Source organism: Enoplosus armatus, chromosome 19, assembly GCF_043641665.1.
Source record: "Enoplosus armatus isolate fEnoArm2 chromosome 19, fEnoArm2.hap1, whole genome shotgun sequence".
In the NCBI taxonomy this organism is placed as follows: domain Eukaryota; kingdom Metazoa; phylum Chordata; class Actinopteri; order Centrarchiformes; family Enoplosidae; genus Enoplosus; species Enoplosus armatus.
The window spans coordinates 20,959,783-20,983,570 of NC_092198.1; the positions used below are offsets into that span (position 1 = coordinate 20,959,783).

Here is a 23,788-nt window from a genome sequence, read left to right on the forward strand (position 1 = left end):
TCTCATGACACTTGTACAAATAGAGCAGGCCTAGACTGTACTCTTTATAATGATATGGATAATTTATTATGAATAATATTAGACTACTACTACTACTATTATTATTATTATTATTATTATTAGAAGAATAATAAGAAGAGAGCCTTTGCAGAGCAAAGGTTTATTTCAGTGACATGAATTCAAGACGTTCCTCGCAGTATAGCATATCCAAATAAATTAGCCTAAAGACCTTCTAGGAACCTTAATTCAAGTGGGTTCTTTGATGAACCAGTTTGTCATACTGACGAATCCCAAAGGTTCTCGCAGGCACCTCTACGAGCATAGAGGAACGTCTGGAGTTCTTGGAGGAGCCCCCCCAGGTTCTCGGTGGCCCTTCGAGGAACTTGGGCACAGGCATCGCTTGTGGGGTCTTTTTGTGGCGGGAGGAACAACTACAGTGAGCGCTGATCTTTTTTTTTTTTCAATTTCCAAGCGATTATCAAACTGCACCTCATGCAGCAATTACACTCTAACCAAAGTATGGTACGTTCATTATCACATACTGCCACGTGAACATGACCTGAACTCTTACTGTCCGATCTGCCTCAAGCAACGGCTTCCTAACAGTGTGTGTGTGTGTGTGTGTGTGAGGCTTGTCAAACCAGTGACCCCTCCCCACCCCCACCCCGTTGAACCCTGAAACATGCGCAGTCTATGTCACACCACGTTCCAATACGTGCGCCTGCACTGCATCGTTCCCGCCACTAGGTGGTGCCGCGCGCTGCTCAGTGCACCCAAGCGCTTTCATGGAAAGTTACAAAAGGCTCAAGAACGGTTGACTGTCAACAGCATTCAGAGTATTTCAACTCCACTACTAATAATACCTTTTATTACTATTATTATTATTTTTTTTTTTTTACAATCATTATAGACTCCATAACCACACCAGACTTCTTCTCATGAGCCGAAGCAGAGGAGCATCAGGAGAAAGAAATAATCACAATAAGCTTTCTAAAATATTACAGAATAATAAAATAACACTGAAGTAGAGACGAGACCATTTTAGCCATTATATATATATATATTATGTTATGAATATATATATATATACTGTTATTATATAGCAGCACTCATTATAATATAATATATAACACTTTCGTCTGGAAAAGTCTTTTTCAGACTCAGTAACTGGTTTGAATGAGTCCAATCAAAGGCAATGTGATTAACGTCAATCAAAGACACTCCTGCGTTTTAACGTTTCACTGTGTCGTCGGCTGAATGTGGTTGTCGTCAGTTATCATCACAGTTATTACTGTGACGGGCGGGTTCAGCTGGTTGAACTATTGTCCGGTTGCATGGTGCGTTAGAGGTCGAGCCTAAGCAGGAAAGTGAAGTAAAAGTGAAGTTTTTAGACTCCTATTGAGCGTTTTGGTGTGTGTGTGTGTGGGGGGGGGGGGTTGACAGTCTGCGGGCCTGTCCCCGCACTCCGTGTCTTTGTGATCTCTCGTTCTGTTCCCTCGTCCCGTATGAAGTCCCGGTCTCTTTGTCCTCCTCCCAGCAGCAACAGCACCAGCAGACTGGGGCTTCGCTCCTGACGTAGAGATCAGGTGACCACCGCCTCTGACTCTTATAAGGGAAGTTTGACAAGTTTCGGCTCAGTCTTCCCCCCCGGTCCTGGTCCCAAACTTGGATTTCAACTTCTCCAGAGAGTGGCTTCTATCAAGTGGCGGAGACAACAACTACAACAACAACAACAACAACAACAACAGAAAGTCCCATTTGGGCCCCCCCCCCCCTCCCTTCTTCCTTCTCTCTAACCTCCAGGTAAGTTAGAGACTCTTTGCCTTTTGATAAAGTTTAAGAAGAAACTTTGCCAGTAACGGTAACGTCGCTCCCCGTTTAGACACCGCACCGCACCGCACCGCACCGCAGTGGCGTTAAACGCTCCCCGCACCGTTTTTGTCCGCTTCGCTCGCGTTTCCTTTTGAATGAAGCCGTCAGAAAGAGCACATCTCCAGGGAGCAATATGTCATGAAGAGAGTTTTTTTTTCTCCATTCATTTATGATCCTGAACGCATCACGTTTATACCGTTTTTAAAATTTAATTAAATTTTTTTTTAAATCCCCATCCTGAAGCTTCCTGTTGCTGGTGGCGCTCGCAGTGGTGGGCCCCACTGGACTTGAACTTAACCAAGGTTCAAAAAGGTCCCTGCTTCTCTCACAGCTCAGAGACCACTTTTGCTCAACAAAAAACAAACAAACAAACAAACAAACGAACAAACAAAAAAAAATGGGATGCTTTTCATTCACGTCCTGTGACTTTTCTCATAGAGAAAAGCACCGGAGAGTTTTCCTCCTCAGTGCGGTTGCAAGGGCTCTGCTCAGGAGGAGGAGGCATTGTGTTGGAGCCCCCATTGTTCTTGTCTGTCGTGGTCATTTTGTGTCTTTCGCCAGACAAACTCGGTCATGTAGAAAAGTGGCGGGATGTTCTCCTGTCTGATAACAATAGTGAGAACAACTTCTTCCCCCCCCAGACTCCCCCAGTCTTAACTCTGACGGGCTGAAGATCGACACTCTGAAGGTGACTCCTGTGTTTTCCAGGTGTGAGATAAGTGAGAGCAACTGTTGGGGCATCATGTTGGATCTGACTGGAGCTTCCTACTTAAAACCACATTAACGTCCTTATGAAGGCCAAGGAACCCCCCCCCCCCACCTCCAAACCCATGCTCTCTGTAGTAACATGTCTCTATCTTTACCTCGTCAGATCCGCTCCGACCTTTAACAGCACTTCTTTGCCGTTTTCATTTCCGACTAGGGTTGGGGCGGGCAGGGGGCGAGACCCACTTTGGAACCTCCATCAGATTCCTGACAAGATTATAGAATTACCGTGGAACGGTTGAGCTGGGAAGATTAAAACTGATTAAAACCGTTTTACATTTTGTGGGTTATCATTAAATTATTGTAAAAACTGCCAGTTCTGCTGAGGACCCACTGGCGACCACTTAAATACCCCCACCCCCCCCTTTCTTTGGTATTTGTGCTGATTATTACAAATGTATTTAACTTACGATCCGTTGCGCAGTGTGTGTTCTGTTAATTCACATTAATGACCACCTAGCCAGAGCAGCTTCGAGACTCTTCGACACTGCGTCCTATAGCAGACCAGTCATGGGGTTCATTTTGATTAAGGGCTGGGGGGGGTTGGCAGTTTCAGGGGATGAGCCCAGACGAGCACCAGCTTGGAACTGTGAAAGTTTGGTTTTGGAAGGCCGGCCCTTGGGAGCTCTGGACTGCACCGTGTCACGTAAACTGTCAACAGGAAATCCGCTGATGCCATGCTTCTGCAGTGGGCTGATGTTCCCAGAAGAAACGTTGTGTGCATCCGCAGGGCGTCTCCATGAGCACCGGGCTTCCTACCACACACACTTATCAGGCACACAGTCAGGCAGCATAGTGCACCCCCCCGAACAGCTTGGCAGCAGCGGCGCTCAGTAGCCTTTCTGCCTTTCTCTGAAGCCCTGTTGCGTTCACTACCCAGCAGAGATCAGCTCTCGTTAAGGGGGGGGGGGGGGGGCTTTGCTCTCTCCTTCACAGACAGGAGCAGCTATAGAGGAGTTGCGGGACCGGGGAAGGAAAAAAAAAAAAAAAAAAACTCTTGGTATTTGAGGCAGATCATTTTGTTACTGCTCAGTAAGAACAGTGAGTGTGCGCACACACACACACACACACACTTTTGAAAGTGCAGGTATTGTCACTCGGCGTGGCATGAAGCCCCGAGGACGAGGTTTAAGAGCAGCAGAAACAGTACCGGTGGAATCCTCTCATGTGACTGAAATATGGGTGTCATTTTTTGGGGGGGGGGTTTCCCAGCAGCACTGAGCAGGTTGATGACCGAGAGAAGTCACGCCGGTTACATGCTTCGATCGCCGGGGTTGGTTTTCTCAAACGCGCCCCATCATTTTTTAATGTTTTACTTCTGAAGAACCCTTAAAGGTTCCATTCACTTAATGAGTCACATTGTGTTTCATACTTTCACCGTCCTTGCCTGGGGGGTTTTAAAGGCCAGTGTTGCGTAAACCGACCAGACTTTTCCATGTTTTCTGTCCTGCGCTCAGTAATTGGATTAACTTGTGTTTTTTTTTTTGCGCCAGGAAACACCTACTTTTGTCTCCTTCAACAATAATGCTGCTGCTTAATCGCATTATGCTGCCAAAATGCCGAACGCCGAGGATGTTGATCCTCCCTAGAAATCGGAACTCCATGTGTGAACACTGTATCTGTGTAAGCCTGAAAACAAGTCTCAACAATGTCCTCTTTTTCACCAGCTAACGCTCCCCAAGAATGGGCGACTGGAGTGCTCTGGGTCGTCTGTTGGACAAGGTCCAGGCCTACTCTACTGCCGGGGGGAAGGTCTGGCTGTCGGTCCTCTTCATCTTCAGGATCCTGGTCCTAGGTACTGCAGTGGAATCCGCCTGGGGAGACGAGCAGTCTGCCTTTAAATGTAACACGCAGCAGCCTGGTTGCGAGAACGTCTGCTATGACAAGTCCTTCCCCATCTCCCATGTTCGCTTCTGGGTCCTCCAGATCATCTTCGTGTCAACGCCCACGCTCCTGTACCTGGCTCACGTCTTCTATCTGAACCGGAAGGAGCAGAAATTCAACAGGAAGGAGGAGGAGCTGAAAGCCGTGCAAAACGACGGAGGCGATGTTGACATCCCGCTGAAGAAAATTGAGATGAAAAAGCTAAAGTATGGCATCGAGGAGCACGGCAAAGTGAAGATGAAGGGGGCCCTGCTCAGAACCTACATTGTCAGCATTTTCTTCAAGTCCATGTTTGAGGTGGGCTTCCTGGTTATCCAGTGGTACATATATGGCTTCAGCCTGGCCGCAGTCTACACCTGTGAAAGGTCCCCATGCCCTCACAGGGTGGACTGTTTCCTGTCCCGTCCCACAGAGAAGACCGTCTTCATCATCTTCATGCTGGTGGTCTCGCTGGTGTCCCTGCTGCTCAACGTCATTGAGCTTTTCTATGTGTTTTTTAAGAGGATCAAGGATCGCGTGAAGAGCAAACAGCCGCCCACACTCTACCCCAGCGGCGGCACCTTGAGCCCCACCCCTAAAGACCTGTCCACCACCAAGTACGCCTACTATAACGGTTGTTCCTCCCCGACTGCCCCGCTCTCACCCATGTCCCCACCGGGCTACAAGCTGGCCACAGGGGAGCGGGGAACCGGCTCGTGCCGTAATTATAATAAGCAGGCCAATGAGCAGAACTGGGCCAACTACTCCACAGAGCAGAACCGGCTCGGCCAGAACGGTGGAGGAAGCACTATTTCAAACTCCCACGCGCAGGCCTTTGACTTCCCCGACGACACCCACGAGCATAAGAAACTGTCCTCATCGGCAGGGCATGAGCTGCAGCCGCTGGCGCTGATGGACGCCAGGCCCTGTAGCCGGGCCAGCAGCCGGATGAGCAGCCGGGCCAGGCCTGACGACCTGGATGTGTAAGCCCCAGGGTCCCCCCCCCCCCCCCCCCCCCCCCACCTATGCCTGGCTGACGGTGATATGTGGCTGCAGCCAGAGAATCAGGCAGGAAACACTCGACCGCATAGGTTCACGCGAGAGGCGGGGCTAACCTCAATCACTGTCTTCAGCATAGAGACTCTTAGTCAATCAAAGAGACATTTAAACTTGTTATGTAACACTGTCAAAAGGTACAAGTTTCAAATGTGTTTTCAATGACTTTCACCGTAACTTTTTAGCGGCGCTAACCCGGCTTTAGGAGAACAGAACAGCCACAGGAATGCTGCGAGAGTCCCAACAGAGGCGCTCCTTAAAACCAGTCAGCGGTCAGTTCAAGAGCAGAGGTCCACGCTGGTCAAAATGACTGGTTTTGGTTTTAACTTGCCAAGGTTACATTAAAGGACCATTCGGTTCTCGTCTCGTTTCCCTCCTCCTGTTGGCGATCTGAAGGCTTGGCGACAGCTTTACAACAGGATGCCTTCCTGGTCGTGTCTTTTTTTCTTTTTTTTTCGACCAGGTGAAAAAAAAACAAAAAAAAGTGCCTTCTCTCTAACTCTGGTTCATATAAAGTGCTTTTCTTCTGTTAATTCAATGAGCACAGTCCCTGTCCAAATAAACTGAGAAACAGGTCTGGTAAGGGGGCAAGAAACAAATGTCCACATGTCCCAAATCCCTTCATTTAGCCAAGTGATCTAAACCACATCATTTGAAAGCTGAATTTGAACACACATCCAGAATGTCCGTTCAGATGGCAGACGATAATTCTTAACACCTGCAGCCACGAACAGTTTTCTACCCGTGTGACCCTTCCAAAATAGACTCGTATGAAAGTGTAACGTAAGGGAACTAAATCTGTTTAGTTAAGGTTAGGAAAATATCTCCTTTATGGTTAACAAAAAAAAAAAAAGTTTTGGTAGGAGAGAGGAAGTAAACTGTCCGGTGTTGAGGTCACTCCCTGTCCTCGTCCCTAATAAGGTATAACTGCAGACTGCTGCCACCGTAGCTCCTGAGAGAGGACAGTCGGTCCCCCGTCCCTGGCTTTAATATAAAGCGTGTCTAGAAGACCAACAGTAATGATGAAATAGGGAAAGAAAACCCAGGTGGTAGTAAAGCCTCACTGAGACACACACACACACACGCACAGTCGTGTTCCCATCACTTCAGAGGATATTGCATTGACTTACGTTCATTTCCTGGAGACTTACCCTAAAATGTAAGGATTTACGTACATGAGGACTTGTGTTTTGTCGAGTCAACACAATGTGGCTGGTGTGCGTCCCCACAACATCAGTAATACACACACACACACACACACGGGCACACGCTTGCGTCGGAGGATAGCTTGGTTTCGTAACAAAAGCTTGATTTATGCGCGAATCAACATCATTAATACACCTTCTTCTGTTCTCACCAGTTCTCAGTTCAGTTCAGCTCATTCACACTCAGTGACAACGGAGACAGGAGTCGCTGTGACGGCGCCGTCTCGTAGACAAAGAAAAGCAAGAGCATGTAAGGTGTCGACCACTCTGCGCATCCTTCGCGTGGGACCTGCATCCTGCAGCAAGGGTTTTGGGGAGAACGCTTAATACCAGTTGTAGTGAATATTTATTGCTTGGCATCTGTAGGACACCTACCACTAAGAGGACAAATTGACTACTATCCAGTATCTCTTACTCGCGGAAAACATCTGACATAAACTCCCCACAAACAGTATATTTATTGACAGCAAAACACTTTTTCTTTCAGTAACTTTGTCGGTCAGCGTGGACTGTTGTTTCCTGATAAACTTTGAATTTATGTGGTGTTATGTTTTCATTTTGAGCTTTTATTTGTCTTCTTTTTTTTGGTGCGGGGGGGGGGGGGGGGTTGGGTGTATGTGAGAGTGGCAGGGCTGAGGGTTCAGGCTTCGTTTATGTGGGTTCCATAAAGAAAAGGCGTCTTGTCACTGATTCGACAGGTGTTCTTGTTTTTCATCCTTTTGTTGGCAGTAGAGAAAGACAGTAGAATGATTATCTGTGTTTTACATATTTGAGTGAATGCTTTTTTTTTTCTTTTTTTTTTCCTGTTCTGTAGGTATTGTTTTGTTTTTCAGACTCTTATGTAATCGTTGCTGCTTGAGAAATAGATATTTAGTACTGTAAATCAAGCTAACTGTGTCACAATAAAAATGTGAGTTTTTAGAAGACTGCTTATAGATCTGGACTAATATTTAGTCAGTTATATTAAAACGTATGCCAATGTAGCTCCACAACTACCAAAATAAATCTCAATTTGGGCTTACTTTCTTTTTATTGTAATTTTTTTTTCTTTTAATTTGTCATTCGTGCATCATTTTGTCGGTACTTACATGTTACATGGATCTTTCAGCTACAATGGCGTTTGCACTGAGATCTTGGTGAGAGTTTTCTGATATACATGTTACTAATTTATTTTATAACACAGAAATCACTTCAGTGCATAATATCAGACATCTGGCCACTGGTTTCATCGACTAGTTCTGTGAGAAGATGTCTTCCATTGACAGAACAGGAGCAATAGTCATTTGTTGCAGTTATTCGGACAATGCTAATCCATGGGGATCCACTGTTGTACAGTGTACATGCATGATAGCAAGACAAAAAAAAACAACAAAAAAAAACAAACTCATTAATTGTGTCTGTGAAAAGCTATTTTAACCAATAAATATTTTTCTGTTTTAACCACTGATTGATTGGTTTCATTGCAGGCCATTCTCTTCGTCATCGCTGTGGTTTGAATGCACCACCGATCGGTTTGAATTTTGACAAAAAAAATGTGTATTAGTTTCAGGAACACTTTCACGTCATTTGTCACTCTGTTGCATTTTTTTTTCAATATTTATGTCTCCTAGTCATTCAGGTTACAGCTGTTTGAATGTCATCAAAGATGCATTTACAGTTACAGGTGTTGTGTCTCGCCTATTGCAAGCACTGCTTTCCTGTTTGTAGTGGACTGTAATGGTTCGGACAGGCAGTGGTCATGTCACTCTGCTATAGTGTTTGCAACACACCCCAGCTGTCAATCCGAAACTCTGGCAGTTGCCTCTTATACTGTCCGTCGGGTGGGTTTAGCTTTAGCGGGCTAACTAGAGCGTCAGATAACGCTAACAGAGATGCTTTTATTCCTTCAGCAAAACATCTGGGGGAAGAATTTGACTTCTTGGTTTCTCCAAGAAGAAGTGTTGATTAACACTGCAGTAAAAATGGACAGAACTGTGGCCTCACCTTTTTTTTTTTGACATCACATGAATTATGAAAAATCTATGACAGCATTATTATGGTCTCTTCCAGTTTATGTTGTGTTCCCGCCTCCCATAAAATACTGACATGGGATTTCTGATCAGTTAAAGAATACAGTATAACGGTTCATTGACGCAGAAAACCCCCTACCACTTTACATGCTCAGTTTAGCAGCGCTTTAGCATATTACTATACTACCCACTAAAGAGAATAAAGCATGTTAGTTCTGGCAGGACACTTAAACTGACGGTCAACTGATCTAAACAATATCCAATCCAGTCTGATGTCTCCACAGGCTGGTGTTTTTAGGCTGGGAGCACCACATTCTAGGCGAGCCAGCTGCCACACGCCACTGCTGACTGCTGTGCTGGTTACCTGCCACTCACTGCTGCCTGCTGTGCTGGTTACCTGCCACACACTGGTTACCTGCCACACACTGCTGACTGCTGTGCTGGTTACCTGCCACACACTGCTGAAGAATTACATGCTTCTCGTGGTTGGAAAAACACTCCAACCAGTAATAAAACCATATCAAGAGCTGCTGGCTTGTGTTAATAACACATTTTCATCAAACTGAAAACAAGATTGAAGTTGGATATATGAGGTTTTCACTGACATCAGCATTACATTGCTTACTCTCACTGCCACAAGTTGTGCTGACTTCTCCCTCCGCCATGCTAGCTTCACTTGCCGCAAATGTTATAATGAATCAAATGTGGTGCACTGTATGCTATTCAAATATGGAAAATACATTAGATACAGTTAAATGGTCCCACTTACATAGTGCTTTTCATACTTCACGGGTAATTCACGCACTCACTCACACCGATGGCAACCAAGCGGCCATGCAAGGTGCTGGCCTCCATCAGGAGCAACTTAGGGTTCAGTGTCTTGCGCAGGGACACTTTGACATACCAGGAGGAACTGGAGCTCAAACCCCGAGCCCGCCCTACCCTGCTCTACCTCCCGTGCTAACCACTGCGCTATCATGCCACCCGCAGTTGAGTGAGATGTGACTTTATGTATATTCCTCTGTGCTCTCGGATACATACGTGGATCACCCTGCACAGCTTTACCTGTACTGCCAAACATAACCATGGCATTCATACATGATCTTTTAACTTTACGATGAGAGTTTTTCAGACTTAACTATTGTAACATTTCTGGAGGATTGCATCATGTGCTTAAAACTGTTCAGTTGTTCAGAAGGCCTTGGCGGCTTATACTGGCAGGGCCTGCTGAACACCACATAAACCAAGTCATAATCCAGATAAAGGAGAGTGATAGGGCTCAGGAGGTATTCAGTGCCGTAGTGTACTGTAGCTTTGATAAAGGCTTCCGAGAGATGCAGTTAAATTTCATAATATGTAAGGACGCGGCTCTTTTTCGCTTCTCCAAGTTTCCTATTTAATCTTTCCACAGCACTAAACCAAACCACATGTGCGCCGAGAGCCGGGCTGCAGCTTGAAGACCACATGTGGCTCAGAGTTAGAGAGGGAGAGGAGTGTGTGTGGGAGGGGGTGGGGGGGCGTCAAACTTTCATTAATGATTTATTCATTATAATTTCAGTTAGCTGACGGTATACAGACCAGCGCTAGAGATGTCAAATGATTCCTTTATTCAATTGATGCGTGGGAAGTGCAGACAGGGCATGTTGTTTGGTTTATTGACAGTATTCAAATACATTTATAAAATACAACATATCAGACTGGCTACAGTCCTTGACTTATTTACATTGTTGTCTGTGGTGTTTTCACCAGAATGAAGACGGACATCCAACTTTTGACCAAAGAAATATTCTAAACTTAAAATACTAAAAACTGGGAAGTGGAATCATAAAATCAGACAATCACCGTCTTTTTAAAAACAGGTCGGAGCCAGTTAGCTCAGCTTAGCATAACGCCTCGAAAGAGGGGGAAACTGCTAGCCTGGCTCTGTACAAAGGTTAAAAAATAATCTGCCTACGTGCACATCGAAAGCTCACTAATTAAGATATCATATGTTGTTGTTGTTTAATTGTCATCACTTTGAGGTTGCCAGGCAAACAGCGGATAACCCCCTTTTAAAACTATTACCTGTATTAAGCAAATGAAAATCCTGGTAGCTCAGTGGTCAAAGGTGCCCACGCTGTAACTCTGGGTTTCATATCCAGCTTTCAGCGGGTGATTGCATGATATCATATAGTTTTACTACATTAAGATGCTAGAAACTAAGACATTTCACATGCTGTACAATAGGGGTGTCCATAGTATGGCGCAGAAGCCATGTGCGGCCCGACACCTTAATTTATATTTATTATTATATTATTATTATATTTGGCTTGTTGACTGTTTAAAAATGCAGTTCCCATTGTGAAGGCTAGGTGTCACTGTCAACATATGGGAATACCAGTCACAGGAAGTACTTTGCGCCAGTGCCGCCCTGCCAGGTGACGCCAAAGATACTCTGTAACAGAAGATGACGCATTACAAGCTGCGCCAATGGTTTGAAATGGTATATACTTCCTGTCTCCTAAGTGGGCGTGGTCGCCTCCCCGCCGCCGTTTCATCCGTCTAATAATATTCTTCTTTATAATAGTAACGATAATAGTGTTATTAAGCAAAGAAACACACGTTTGATTTCAGTTTTTATTTTTAACCGGCAGCGAGAAGTGAAATCTGTGATGCCAGGTCTCGAACAAAGTAAATTTTCTCCGGATTTGTCAGGTCTGAAAAATGGCATTTTAGTGTTCGGAAGATATGTGGCTTGTGAAGAATTGGTCCAATATTTACTTCTGCCAACATATCTGAAAATGGCTCATCATCAGTGATCACCAGCACTTTCAAGATTTACATTAACTCGTTCTCAAAGCCTTTACCTTCTTTTTACCTCTTTCTTCACTTTCTTCAACTAAGGCAAGCAGCCTAGCTCGCTGCTACAGAGAACATGCCCACAATATAATTTCCCATTTTCTGTCTTACATTTCCAAAAGGGATTGTTATTTTACTGGGTAAGACCAAGTGCGTGTTATGGTTGCTGGGCTTATTTTTAGCGTGTAAATGAACATTGAGGGTGGCAGCTGTTTTGCCGCTCTCAGACATCCAAAGACGTCACTGACTGACTTATAACCACACGCCACAGAGCTTGGGTGGAACTATGGCTTACTTGGCAAAAATGCATAGGTAGTGTGTGTGTGTGTGTGTGTGTGTGTGTGTGTTTGTGAGCGTGCCCTCTAAAAATGGCCCTCGACTAGCTCTTTGAGTTGTGACGTCATGTTCAAACCAGAACCAGCTGGCAGCAAAAAGAACGGCCCCGTTTTATTTCATTTCATTTATGTATTTTCATTCATCGGCATCACTGTAAATGTGCCAGTGTTAACCAAAAGGCTCATTTTCAACTGTTGTCCCTCGGGCCAGATGTTAAATTACCCATTAAAACAACGATTAAACACACCTTTGATTTTTACACAAGGCAGTAATCCATCTGAGATAGATGTTATGTGGTTTATTCCTTTAAAATTCCCAGAATGCCATTCAGAGAAACCGAGAGAGGGGGAGATGTGGTTGATAGCACAGTGGACAGCTAGTAAGTGGACCTCGAGTTGAAGATTCCTGTCAAATCCTTATTCTTGAGTCTTTTCTGGTTGAACTGTGTTTGTAATGCTCTTTGCATTACAGTTGACACACTCCAGGTCTGGACTAGGTATGAAACAGCGGCAGCAGTCTGGTATGATCGGGTCAAACGCAGGCTGAAGAGTGTAATCCTGTGTCAAACATGGGGTCTGTGTGTGTGTGTGTGTGTGTGAACGTTGCCTCACACTCTTTCCTGCCTACATATCGCTGTGTGTTGTGGCTTGGAGAATGATTGTTCGGACTGTTTGCACGGCGGCCAGCCTGAGCTCCTTATCACCTCCAACCGCTGGAAGGTTGCATTTCTGCATGTCTGACAAATGCATAGCCACAATAGCCACCGCATGTACCATTTGAATACGCGGCGACCATACAATGGCCACCTTGTGTGCAGCTGTGAAGGAGCGTTTGCCATGTTAGCATTGCTCATGAGCGAAAACTGTTACATGGTGGCATTTCAGAGCAGTTTCCCACCTACGATGAACTGCGTGTTATTTTGCTCTGCTCACAACTCGTTGAGGAAAAGTAAGCAGAAGGAGGTAAAACAGCATGACTGTCATTTTTGGAAAATTATCTCCTCTATTAAATGTCTTTATCAACACCCCAGCTCTCCTCAGCTAATGAAATTCAATTTGTAATTCAGTGCATATTGTTGACAGGCAACAGCTCAAACTTTAGTCTAGTGTGTGCTGATCAGTGGTGACGCTTCCAGCATCTCAGTCCACATAAAAAACAAACAAAACAATAAACTTTATTTCTACAACACAATTCAAGGGCTCATAACATTCATAATAAAATAAAATGAGTTCAATTTGCCATGTGTGATGGTCCCTAGAACAAAACTGGATATTTTCAAACGTCAGTGTTACCACAGAAAAGGTAGGTTGGTCTCCAGTAAGTGATGTTGCCTTTTTTGAGCAGTTTTGAGCAAGGCACCTACGAACAAGGAGCAAACATGCATTTGCAACAATGTCTGTAATCAATACAGCACTGAAAGCGTGTGGCATTTTACTGAAAAAAAAAAAAGAAGAGAGAAGCATTGAAAGTGCCCGCACATATTTTGGCCTGAATCACGACCACAATGAACGTGAAGCATTTTAACAGCATTCTATTTTGGATTTCAACAGATCTTTCTCAAAGTGACCTCTCTGTGCGAGAACTGCGGGCTCACAAACTCCCTGAGAAAATGCAAAAACCTGAGCCTGAAGTTCCCTGCAGGACTCGCGCCTCTGATCCAGCAGTCTTTTTCGGTGACTGGGCGCAGGCTCGCTTTGTGCTGCAGCGGGGCGGCTCGTAGCTGTCGGTTCATTTTCCGATGTCTGGCTTTGACCCGTATTTTGTCTCGTTTGAGGCAACTACAGAAAAATCTCACACAGGTCACAGGACAGGGATCTGGTAAAAACGAGTATAACCAGGGCCGTCTGGCCTCGCAAGTAGGTCGCCCTTTCCACTCCAATCCAAAGGCCCAGCCAAGCTCTTGGACTGAAACTGCAGCCTCATTGTTCAAGTTCAAGTCCTTTGTTGTCATATGCACAAGCAGTCGTTGGCATTGAAGTCCTTAGTTCTCAGGCTCCTGCCAACAATCATACAGTATGTATGAAAAAGAAAAGTACCATTGTTGAATCAGAGGTTCCTCTTCTGCAGTGCTGAAGTCAGCAGCTGGTGTTGCACTAAAGGGGTCTCAGATCGGTATGCAAGCTTCATGTGGAAGCTCTTATCATTAAACTTGTAGGCGAGTTCATTCCAAAGAGATTCTAATCTCGCCCCACTAATCAAACACCCTGGACAGCACAGGTCCCAGATCCCGTTTCCTCGCACAGTGTTGTTGTTTTGATGCAACGTCATGTAGCTTACCGTGGACGTCTGTCCTTGCAGCTCGGGGCTCAGCGAGTTTGGATGCCAGCCCCTCTCGCCGTGTGTCCGCTGCCCTTTGGGGGGAAAACGCGCTTTGCGTTTGCAGCCCCCCCCCCCGAATTACATAGTTTTCCGTGGTTACAACAACCGCAAGACAAATGCAAAAACTGAACTAAAACACGGAACAAATTAAAAAACAAAACAAGAACATAAAGCCTCCTCTGGATGTCATAAAGAACACCAAAAAAATGAATAAAGGATCAAAATGCAAAACTGCCATCTCCACACTTCGGAGACAGGTCTGGCTCAACCCATTATTATTATGGGATAGGAGGGGGGAAAAAACGCTCTGGCTTGTTTGTATTCCTTTAAACCAATCACAATCGTCTTGGGTGACGCTAAGCCCAGGATACAGCGATGGTGCCCTAGCAAAAAACGGTAACACGCAGATAGCGGAAGGGGAGGAGAATTCCGACTGACATAGTCGGCCAATGGCAGACTACATCCGGTGAGTCAGACTAGTAGCCGGTATAGAGGCTCAGTGGCAATTGAATGCCCTAGAGACCTAAGAACAAACCATTTTACTGGTACTATCTGTGCCATGACTACGGAGTTTTCAGGTGGGCTGTTTGATTGCACAAGATTTAAAGGTGTACCTAATAAACTGGTAACTCGGAATCTTCTCTCTGTTCTTGGTTTGTTTTTCTTCCTGTAGGTGTTTCGTGGTGTTGATTCAGCTATGGCTGTTTCATTTTGTCAGACCACCCAGATGTTGTATTTTACCCCATTTTACCCCACCAAAAATGTTGGAATCGGGGGCAGCGCTGAAACTAGAGGTGAAACTAACTACCCAGGGCCCCCAACATGGGTTTTCATCTACAATTTTACATTTTTTAGTGAAAAAAAAAAGGTGAATAAACAGTATTGCAGTAGGATTGGAGCAAAATAGCCAGTGATTCGATAATTGTGAAAATCATTTCCTTCAAGTCAGGCTACTAAGTGAGGAGCATGGTAGGAAGCAATCTGAGGAAACTGTACGTGAACGCAACTTGGGCTGTATTAGAAAGGTTTAATATTGGTATATAGATTAAAAGTGCGGCACTGGCCTCATGAGTTTTCATCAGAGGCACATCTGTCACCGTCTTATGATGTTACTGAGAATTTAAAGGCTACTGAAAGTCTCAAGGCATAATTTCCACGGTTAGGGTTAGGGTTCACAGTTCAGAGAGAGAAAGACACTGCATATTCACAGGGCCCGGGTCTTTTATACTGCACGGCTGATTTGAGTACTGCCATGTAAATGTCGGAGATAGGAATACATCTGATGAGGCAGCACATGTGAACACGTCGCCTTACTCCCCGCCTGAAAGCTGCATTAATTATACAGAGGCTACGTATGTGAAAGCACAATAACAAACTGTGCAAACTAAGTGACTCATCGCTCATCGTGTGTGTTAGAAAATGTGCTCCATACATTGGTTTGCAACCTATGAAACATACATGAAAACCCAAGACAGTAGAAGCTGTGCAAACGACTAGAAGCTTCACAAATCTGAGCAGTGCCTTTAAATGTGGCCACTTGAACCGGAGCGTCCCACCAACACAGCCAGTGCGTTTGCGCTGGGAGTGAAAACGCTGAGCCATCTGGAAAGTGTGACTCATGATATCTCAACTCGTACTCTCAAAACAAACAAAAACCTGCGTTTGGGAGTTTTAATTCGCAAAGCTGTTCTCCGCCTTTATCATCCTTTACCTCGTCCTCTCCAGGATCACCCATCTCTCGCCGTGACTCCTTCACAGCCTCCTCACTCTGCCTCTTCATACATCCATCCCCTGTTCCCAGTCTGCCTCTCCTCACGCAGCCCCAGTAAGCCCACTTCAGGAATGTAAACCCGCCTAATAGACCATTTAAAGCTCCATTTAAAGGACATGTAAGATTAGCTTTGCTCTGTGCTCCTTTGACTGCGAATTCCGAACTCGAGGCGAGGTCAGGTTTGGGTTAAAAAAAAAAATGACACTGTGCAAATGTTCGCGCTGTGGTTTTAATTGAATCTGCTGTGGTGCTCGGCACCTGATTTACCGAGACAGCAGCTCATTACTCAGTCAGCTCCTGGACTGCTCCTGGTGCTGAACCTCCAGGATGTGTACATGGCGAGTGAGGGAGGGCTCAGAGGGCACAGTTCAGCTGGGTGGGCCTACAAAGCACGTTTTTCTGACATGACAAATAATTTGGAAGCCGATCCTGGTCCAATATTCAACTTTTATTCACAGTTTATTGCAATTTATGTACACGTTTAGTCGCAGCATGTTGTGATTTTACGGCGCAAACACCACGAGCCTCGCCGACCATGCTTTGCATTACAGTAATCTGATATTGTGCTCATTAATTAAACAGCCCCATTGCTTAATTTTTGTTTCCAATAATCAGTTTTGGTTATACACAGGTCTACGTTCCTTCCTTGTGGCTTTTCGCGAGTTCTTTATTGTAATGTGCACAACGATTACGGTGAAGCAATCTTTGGCAATGGAATTCTTAGCTCTCAAAAATAAGATATAATACTGTGGCCGACAGGTGTACAGTAATGGCACAATATATAAACTGCTCGGCCAAAACACAGCATCACGCGTGCCCTCCATTGTCACCAGTCAGAACACTGATATTGGATCATTTTCATAACATGTCGATGCCAATGTCAAATGATTTATTCAAACAATGGTTAGGCAACTACACTTGCTTACAGTTGAGAAGAGCTCTTAGGTATGACCTCAACAGCCGTGCCACTAAGCATACTGGACACAAAACATGTGCTGCCTGAATATGAATGAATGAATGGACTGTAGAATGTAATTTCCAGAGATGCTGGGCCGCATTATACACACCTAAAAAGACAGCGATATGTGTGCATTGTGTCATTGCGTACTTGCTGATTTTTAAAGTCAAAGTCAAGAACAACTCCAATGACAGTCGGCTCCTGACGCCACTATGTTGTCGCGTAGCGGCGCTATAACGGCGAAGACCCGCTGGAAAGTGAACCAATTGAACCCCGTCCACCACTGCTTGTTGCTGTGGGCGTTTCGGTGCTCGCAAGCTGCAAATAAAGCAACTCCTCCCACCCCCCCACCCCTCAGACAATTTACATGACTTTGTGCCAAGCATCACTCCATCTTGCTTTGTTATCTGTGTACACGCAGAAGAGAACTTGCTGGAACTACAGCAACGATCTTCTCCTCTGCAGACATTCATTATTTGGGATATTAAAAGCATGTAAATATTTTCCAGGTTTCCAGTGGCCCTCATTGAGTGAGTTCATCATTTGTGTTCTTTCCATTCCCTGTTATTTTCTTCAGGTGACTTTCCGTCTACCCTCGACACGCGGGATCAGGACTTCAGTCAGTCCCCATCACCTGCACCTTAAGGCTGTCCAACTGACAGTTGCTGGTCGTACAGCCTTAATGAAACACATGCTGTTTGTTAGTACACAGTGCAACATCTACAAGGTGTGTGTACGCACATGTGTGTATGTGCTGTGTCGGAAAATGGCTTAAAGTGCATTAGGAGGCTAAACCAAACGATTATGACATTTAAGTCCAAACACAAGACCGTTTGTAAAAGAGGGGAAAAGAGGCAGATGGAAACAGGCACGGCTGTAGTTCGATGAGGTTCAACCCCCGGTTTCAGGGTCACCAAACCAGCTCATGCACATACAAAACAACTGCCCTGTTGTTTGTGTGGACAACTGTCCCACAAGGACTGTGTTCCTTTACAATATCCTGCAAACAAAATAACTTGACCCCTCACCTGTCATTGGCTTACTCACGACTGGTAAAGTCTTAGCGGTACGATCTCATCGTGGGTTTACTGGCTCTTTTGACAAAGTGACCATGATTTATGAGCGGGGGCTTGTGAGTTTCTAGTCCCTCCTTTGGTTCTGCTATGGCTGCAGAGCCGGCCCCGTTGTTTTTGTGTTTAATGTTCTAATCTCTCAGGCCTGCAGAACTGCCCGTGGTGTGCAACGTTGCTTTGTTTTTTCCACAACTCAAGTGAGCATCAGCGCAGCATTTGGACAGCATGTGGAGGGAGCTCTGCAACGGAACAAATGAATACAGATGCATGTATGTGGTCATCATTATAGTGTACGTTGTTGATGCAGCATTGTGAGCCTCAGCTTGTCACAGTATTGTACGCGGTTGCGAATTTACAAACACTTGTCCTCAGACAAACTGTCTTTAGCCACACCAGAAGGGCGACTCCAGGGGGATGGATGGGATGGATTGAAATGTGGTTCACACATTCTTGATGAATTGTAATAACTTTGGTGATCCTCCGACTTTTCATCTAGCGCCATCATAGGATAAACATTTTATGTTGTTATGACGGGACAGTAGAGAGACATGAAAGGCAGGGGAGAGAGAGAGAGAGAGAGAGAGAGAGAGAGAGAGAGAGAGAGGATCCTTTATTAATCCCTCAGCGGGGACATTTGCATTGTCCCAGCAGCATACAGGATAGTGCAATAGAGACGTAAGTAGAAAATCAAGATATGATAAACAAAAACAATAAAGAAAAGTTATAAAAAAAGCTATTAAAACTAAAAATACAAAAAACTCCATAAAAGATGGCTGATGCCACCACAGAGTCAAAGAAGGTCTTCAAGAGTGCCCCCTGCACCCCGAAACACCTGCAGCAAAGATCCTGGGCCGGACTCGAACCTGGACCGGACCCGAACCCGAGCCGCTACTGTAAGGACTCAGCCTGATATGTGGTTACGGGCTCTAATCTGTGAGCAGAATGGTTACTTTTAATCATTAATCCATGTTTGTATAATCTATTTAACTCCTGTGGGCTCTAGGCTGCTAGCATAACATACCTGAGGTGCCTGAGGTGGATGGGGACATGAGAGATGAACCATGACCTAGACTGTGCATTTCTCCGCCTGGATGTGACGCACCTTCACTAGGAGTTTCCAAAGATGGTTCGTGTTTTTCCGCCCTCACGTGCAAAGGACTTGTCAGCATCGACTTGTGTAACCGGACTTTTGAGTGTTTTGTTCAACATTGTTGCTAAGAGGGTCTCTCGCACATAAGACGGATGTCTTACCTTATTGCAAATTAGAAACAGAGTTGTTGAGATAAAAAGTGCAAGATAACGTTATGTAGGCTATATAAACAGGAAATGTATTTTCTTAATGTCTCCAGCGCAGACAGTAGAACCGATTTCATAATTCAGCCCTGGGGCCCGTTTGATACCAGGTTTCGGTACCCATCCCTAGGCCTCCCTGTGGAGGTTCTCCAGACATGTCCAACTGTGAGGCGATGTTGGCAGACCCAGAGCACCCTGAAGGGATTGTATATTCCAGTGCTGGAAGTGCTGGAAGGAAAGACGGAAGGAAGGTCTGGGTGACCTAGATTGACCCAGCCTCAAGATTAGTTGTAGAAAATTGACTAATGTGTACAACATACCCTTGTATCTGGAATTCATTAATCTCACTTACTCAGTACCCTGTTCATTTTTTGCAGTGGTTTAGGACTTGTTAAATCCACATGTGCACTTATTCCTATTTTGGGTCGGGTTAGCACTGTGTACTTCTTATTCAGTAGTGTTCAGTGACATAGCAAGGTTTAAGATAGATACTCCTTACATCTCCGGTCTTCCTCCTTGTCCTCCGTTCCTCCACCCTCCTTCTGGCCTTCTGGCCTCTGTGTTTGAAACAACAAAGACTTTGACACATACTTAAACTGCATGCCAAACGCTGGATGCTTTTATGGAGGTTCTAAAACAAACACCCTCCCAGCCCAGAAGTACGTATTCCATTTGCTTTGTTGTTTCCTATTAATACAGCAATTACGGTTCATTATTAATGTTCCTCATTATGAAGCAGCCTGTTAGTGTGCACATGGTGTGCACACAAGAAGCCAATGAGCTCACACTGTTAAAGAGGGTGATATAATTCATGAGCTCCTCATGGCTCCATGATTTCTGAGTGTCCAACTGTTTATGCGTTTGACTGTAGCCTTACCTTTCTGCAATGCTGGAAGAAGTATCCACATCCTTTACTTAAGCTTACGCTGTAAAAGTACTCTACAATACTACATGTAAAAGTCCTAGGGACCAACTTGGGTCACACCAGCTGCGACGCCTGTCAACATGTTGATGTCCAGACCACACCCACATACTAGTCTTGCCAGACCAATCTCCTCACTTTGGAGAAAGGTCTGGCTTTCCCATCATCGTTCCGGGATGCTCTGGCTTATTTGTTTTTCTTTCAAACCAATCATAATCATCTTGGGGCGGCGCTGAGCCCAGGATGCAGCGACGGTGCAAGATAGTGTCTTGGGGAGAACTTGCTTTGGTGGAACATTTGCGCGTGGGGGGGGCGAGCCCTGGCATTAAAATGGCTAAAGCCCTGCTAAAGAAAACGTCACATAAAATAGTAAACTACGTATGTAGACGTATGTGATTTTATAACTTTTACTGTTAAATAAGACAAACATAACTTGATCATCGGTGTCCTAGAAAGTCTAAGCTCACGGGACCTTTTAAAACCACAGACTTTGAAAACAGTAACGCTCAGTTAGCGGAAGGGGAGGAGAGTGGCGCCTGAAATAGTCACCAGACTTGTCCCATACATCTGGTGAGTCAGACTACCCACATACTAACATACTGGGATACAGTGATTATGTAGTTTGTTACTGTCCACCACATCCTTTCATCTCTGCGCTTCCAATATTGGAAACTTCACATTCAAAACGTCTCATATAAATCGCGGTCATTTTTTAGTCGTAATGGCTGACTAATGCAAGCGAGTCATCAGTTATTCCTGAAGTCAGTTCGTTTGAGCTTTTTTTTTGCATTTTGCTGTTCTAAACATCGGAGTTGAGTTCCACCAGCTGTTCATGAAATGCATTGCTTCGAAAAGTCCTAAAACTGATCTGAGTAGTTTAGATTAGTTTCAAACGGTACTAATATTTACGGTACCAAATAGGGTTACACAGTTGAAGCGTAACCTTAAGTGAAAATCTTTTACATCAGGATATGAACCTGACCTGCCTATATCTTAGTATAGGTGGTGCTGCTTTTGCTTTGTGCTTGTTGATACAGTACATGAGACTTTCCTCAAAAAGCAAAGCAACACCAACACTTAGCTTAGCAGCAGCCATTCGACTTGTGACGTCTGCGCGACGTTGGTGTTAAGAGGTACATGTGGAATGACCGCTCAACAAAGTGCACAACTGCCGTTTGTTTCCCTGAAGTCGACAGCAGTCAACTTCTGACATCTTTTTAAAGGATGAGCACATTCTTTCTCTCGCCTCAACAACATAGCCTTTGAATCCTAAGCAAAGCTTCACCATAGAGGTGGCAAATCAGAAAAAAATGGCCATATGAGGGCTGTTGAATCAGGATACAGACAGCAGACATATCCTGTCAGAAAGCAATGACAAAAGTATTTTGTTGTTAGTTGGTTAGGCCTTCATGGCGATCTACGTGTTTTACTTTTTTTTTGTGTGTTTTCGAAATCAACTGGTTGCGTTTTTTTGCCTTCACAAAGAAAACGAAAAGGCCTGAGAGCTTCTGAGGTCAGGTGGCAGGGACATGTCCCACGACGGGAAGTCCGTTTCTGCCCTGATTTGTTTACACCAGCCAGGCCTGGCTTTGAACTCGGTTATGATTGTGTTCGGCTCTGTGGCACTTTGTGAAGATTTCAGCTCCAGTGCGGAAACCCAGAGACTTTGACTGCTCACCAGTGCTGATGGAGATGAAAGTGTGAGAGCAGCAAAGAGACGCTTCAACCATCATCATGTCTTTGTGTAAACAATTATGAGACCTTGGAATAAACCTTAACTAATGGGAGAATGTCCGGACATCACTTGTATTTCTCTCACACACCAGTGATTTTTAAATTAACACCACATGTGAGTGTTTCCTTTGTTTTTTTTGTTTTTTACAAAAAACAAAAGTGAAAGTTTTCATGCTCCTTTTCGTACCTTCTGCTATTGGAGACTGAGGCCTTTCCCAGAGACTCTGACAGTATTTGTACCATTGTGCTGGCCTTGTATTACTCATGTTGTGGGGACATAAATATGTGTGTGTCCACACACAGACACACTTCTGATTAGTTTACACTTCTAAACTTTCTGTCATTCTTGTAATCTCTCCTCCAAATCTAACCTGACAGTGTACATGAAATTATTTTGTTTTGTTTGAGTTTTTTGTTCTAGACGGCTACCCATTGTTCAGACAACTGGATGGCAGCTGTTCTGGAGCTTCTAGCCGGCGAGGATGTCCAACAGCCCTGCTAGAGAGCATGCTGGAAAACTCTAAATCCCTCTCTGGGTGTAAAGAACAGACAGAGAGACCTCCAACCTTGTCTTGTGTTTTGAAGCTGAGGTTTATTAAGTCTCTGGTGAAATATTTATGTGGCTTTAAATCAGCAGAGTTGCTGCTGTTTCAATAAAGCAAACTTCCCTGCTCCTCATGAAATACGGAGCTGCACTCAGCAAGAGGCTCAAACATCTATCAGAGACAGAGCGGCGGGCAGTAGGAGGCCTGGAGGCTTCCTGCATATTGCCTCCCCAGTTACCATCTCCAACATTCAGTGGTATCAGCTGTGGTGCTGTTTTCGTCCGGTCCATTTTCTTGCGCCTGATTGGTATTTTTCATGGCTTCTAATAAACACCCATTTGTGCCAAGCTGGGTATAGTGGTTTTGCTGAGGTTGTGTTTATGCAGATCAGGCAGCACAGTGCAATTTTGGTATGACATGACTTCTGTCTGCTCAGACACACAGCACACCGCAAACACAAGCACAAAGCCCATTTCTTTGTGGTTTCAGTTGGCCGCGGCACACACGCTGACCGTTACAAGATCCCATAAACCCTTTTTTTAAAAATGCATGTTGGAGTTTAAGCTGAACGCCATCCACGACTGCCCGGAGAATTCGCACAATGCCATCACGCAGCAGCAGGCATGACGCGTGCATTTCACTCGCAGTCTCTAATTTGGAACTTGGAACCTTAATGAATTATTTAAAATATCCAATGCAGCACCGGGAGGGAGTCTAGACACTGGTGGTGGTGAAGGGGGTGATCTGGATCTGGATGTGGTGAGAAGTAGACTTCTGATGAGCTAGACTGGGCGCTGATGTGATAAGCTGGAGGTGAATGGTGTGGAGGCGGGTCGCAGCAATGCTGCGACACAACAGCAGTGGAGAACAGATTTAACTTTTGACGGCTGCTCTAAGATTGGTTTATAGAGATCAGGCAAGATCTGGTTGGATGAGAGAGAGTAACTCCCAGTCAGCTGTGTGTGTATATATATACATATATATATATATATATATATATATAGAGAGAGAGAGAGAATAAGAAAATGAGGCATAAAGATAGTCTTACTGACTGAACTTGAGGTGAGCTTCATTTAACAGCTACCAGCCATAAAGACATTCTGTCAGCACACACATAGAACTGCTATTAGTTATACTTTGCATGTGTAACATGGCCTGCCATGAGCAACTGTAACCCGCACCTCGGGTTGCAAAAACTTCCAAATCCACAGAAGAAAAAAAAAGCTCAG

At 44.8% G+C, this 23,788-nt stretch overlaps 1 protein-coding gene across 2 annotated transcripts; it reads left to right on the forward strand.

Annotated features, from left to right (window-relative positions):
* The first annotated feature begins 4,320 nt into the window (after positions 1–4,320).
* gja1b (gap junction protein alpha 1b) lies at positions 4,321–8,208 on the forward strand. 2 transcript variants are annotated; one of them, XM_070925338.1, is made up of 2 exons: positions 4,321–5,012; positions 7,595–8,208. In XM_070925338.1, exons 1-2 carry the CDS (start codon positions 4,321–4,323, stop codon positions 7,641–7,643), a joined length of 741 nt encoding a protein of 246 aa, XP_070781439.1. In that variant the 3' UTR covers positions 7,644–8,208. The 2 variants fall into 2 exon arrangements, with proteins under 2 accessions (XP_070781439.1, XP_070781438.1); XM_070925337.1 differs by lacking the exon at positions 7,595–8,208 and having other exon boundaries at positions 4,321–5,632.
* The last annotated feature ends 15,580 nt before the right edge of the window (positions 8,209–23,788 follow it).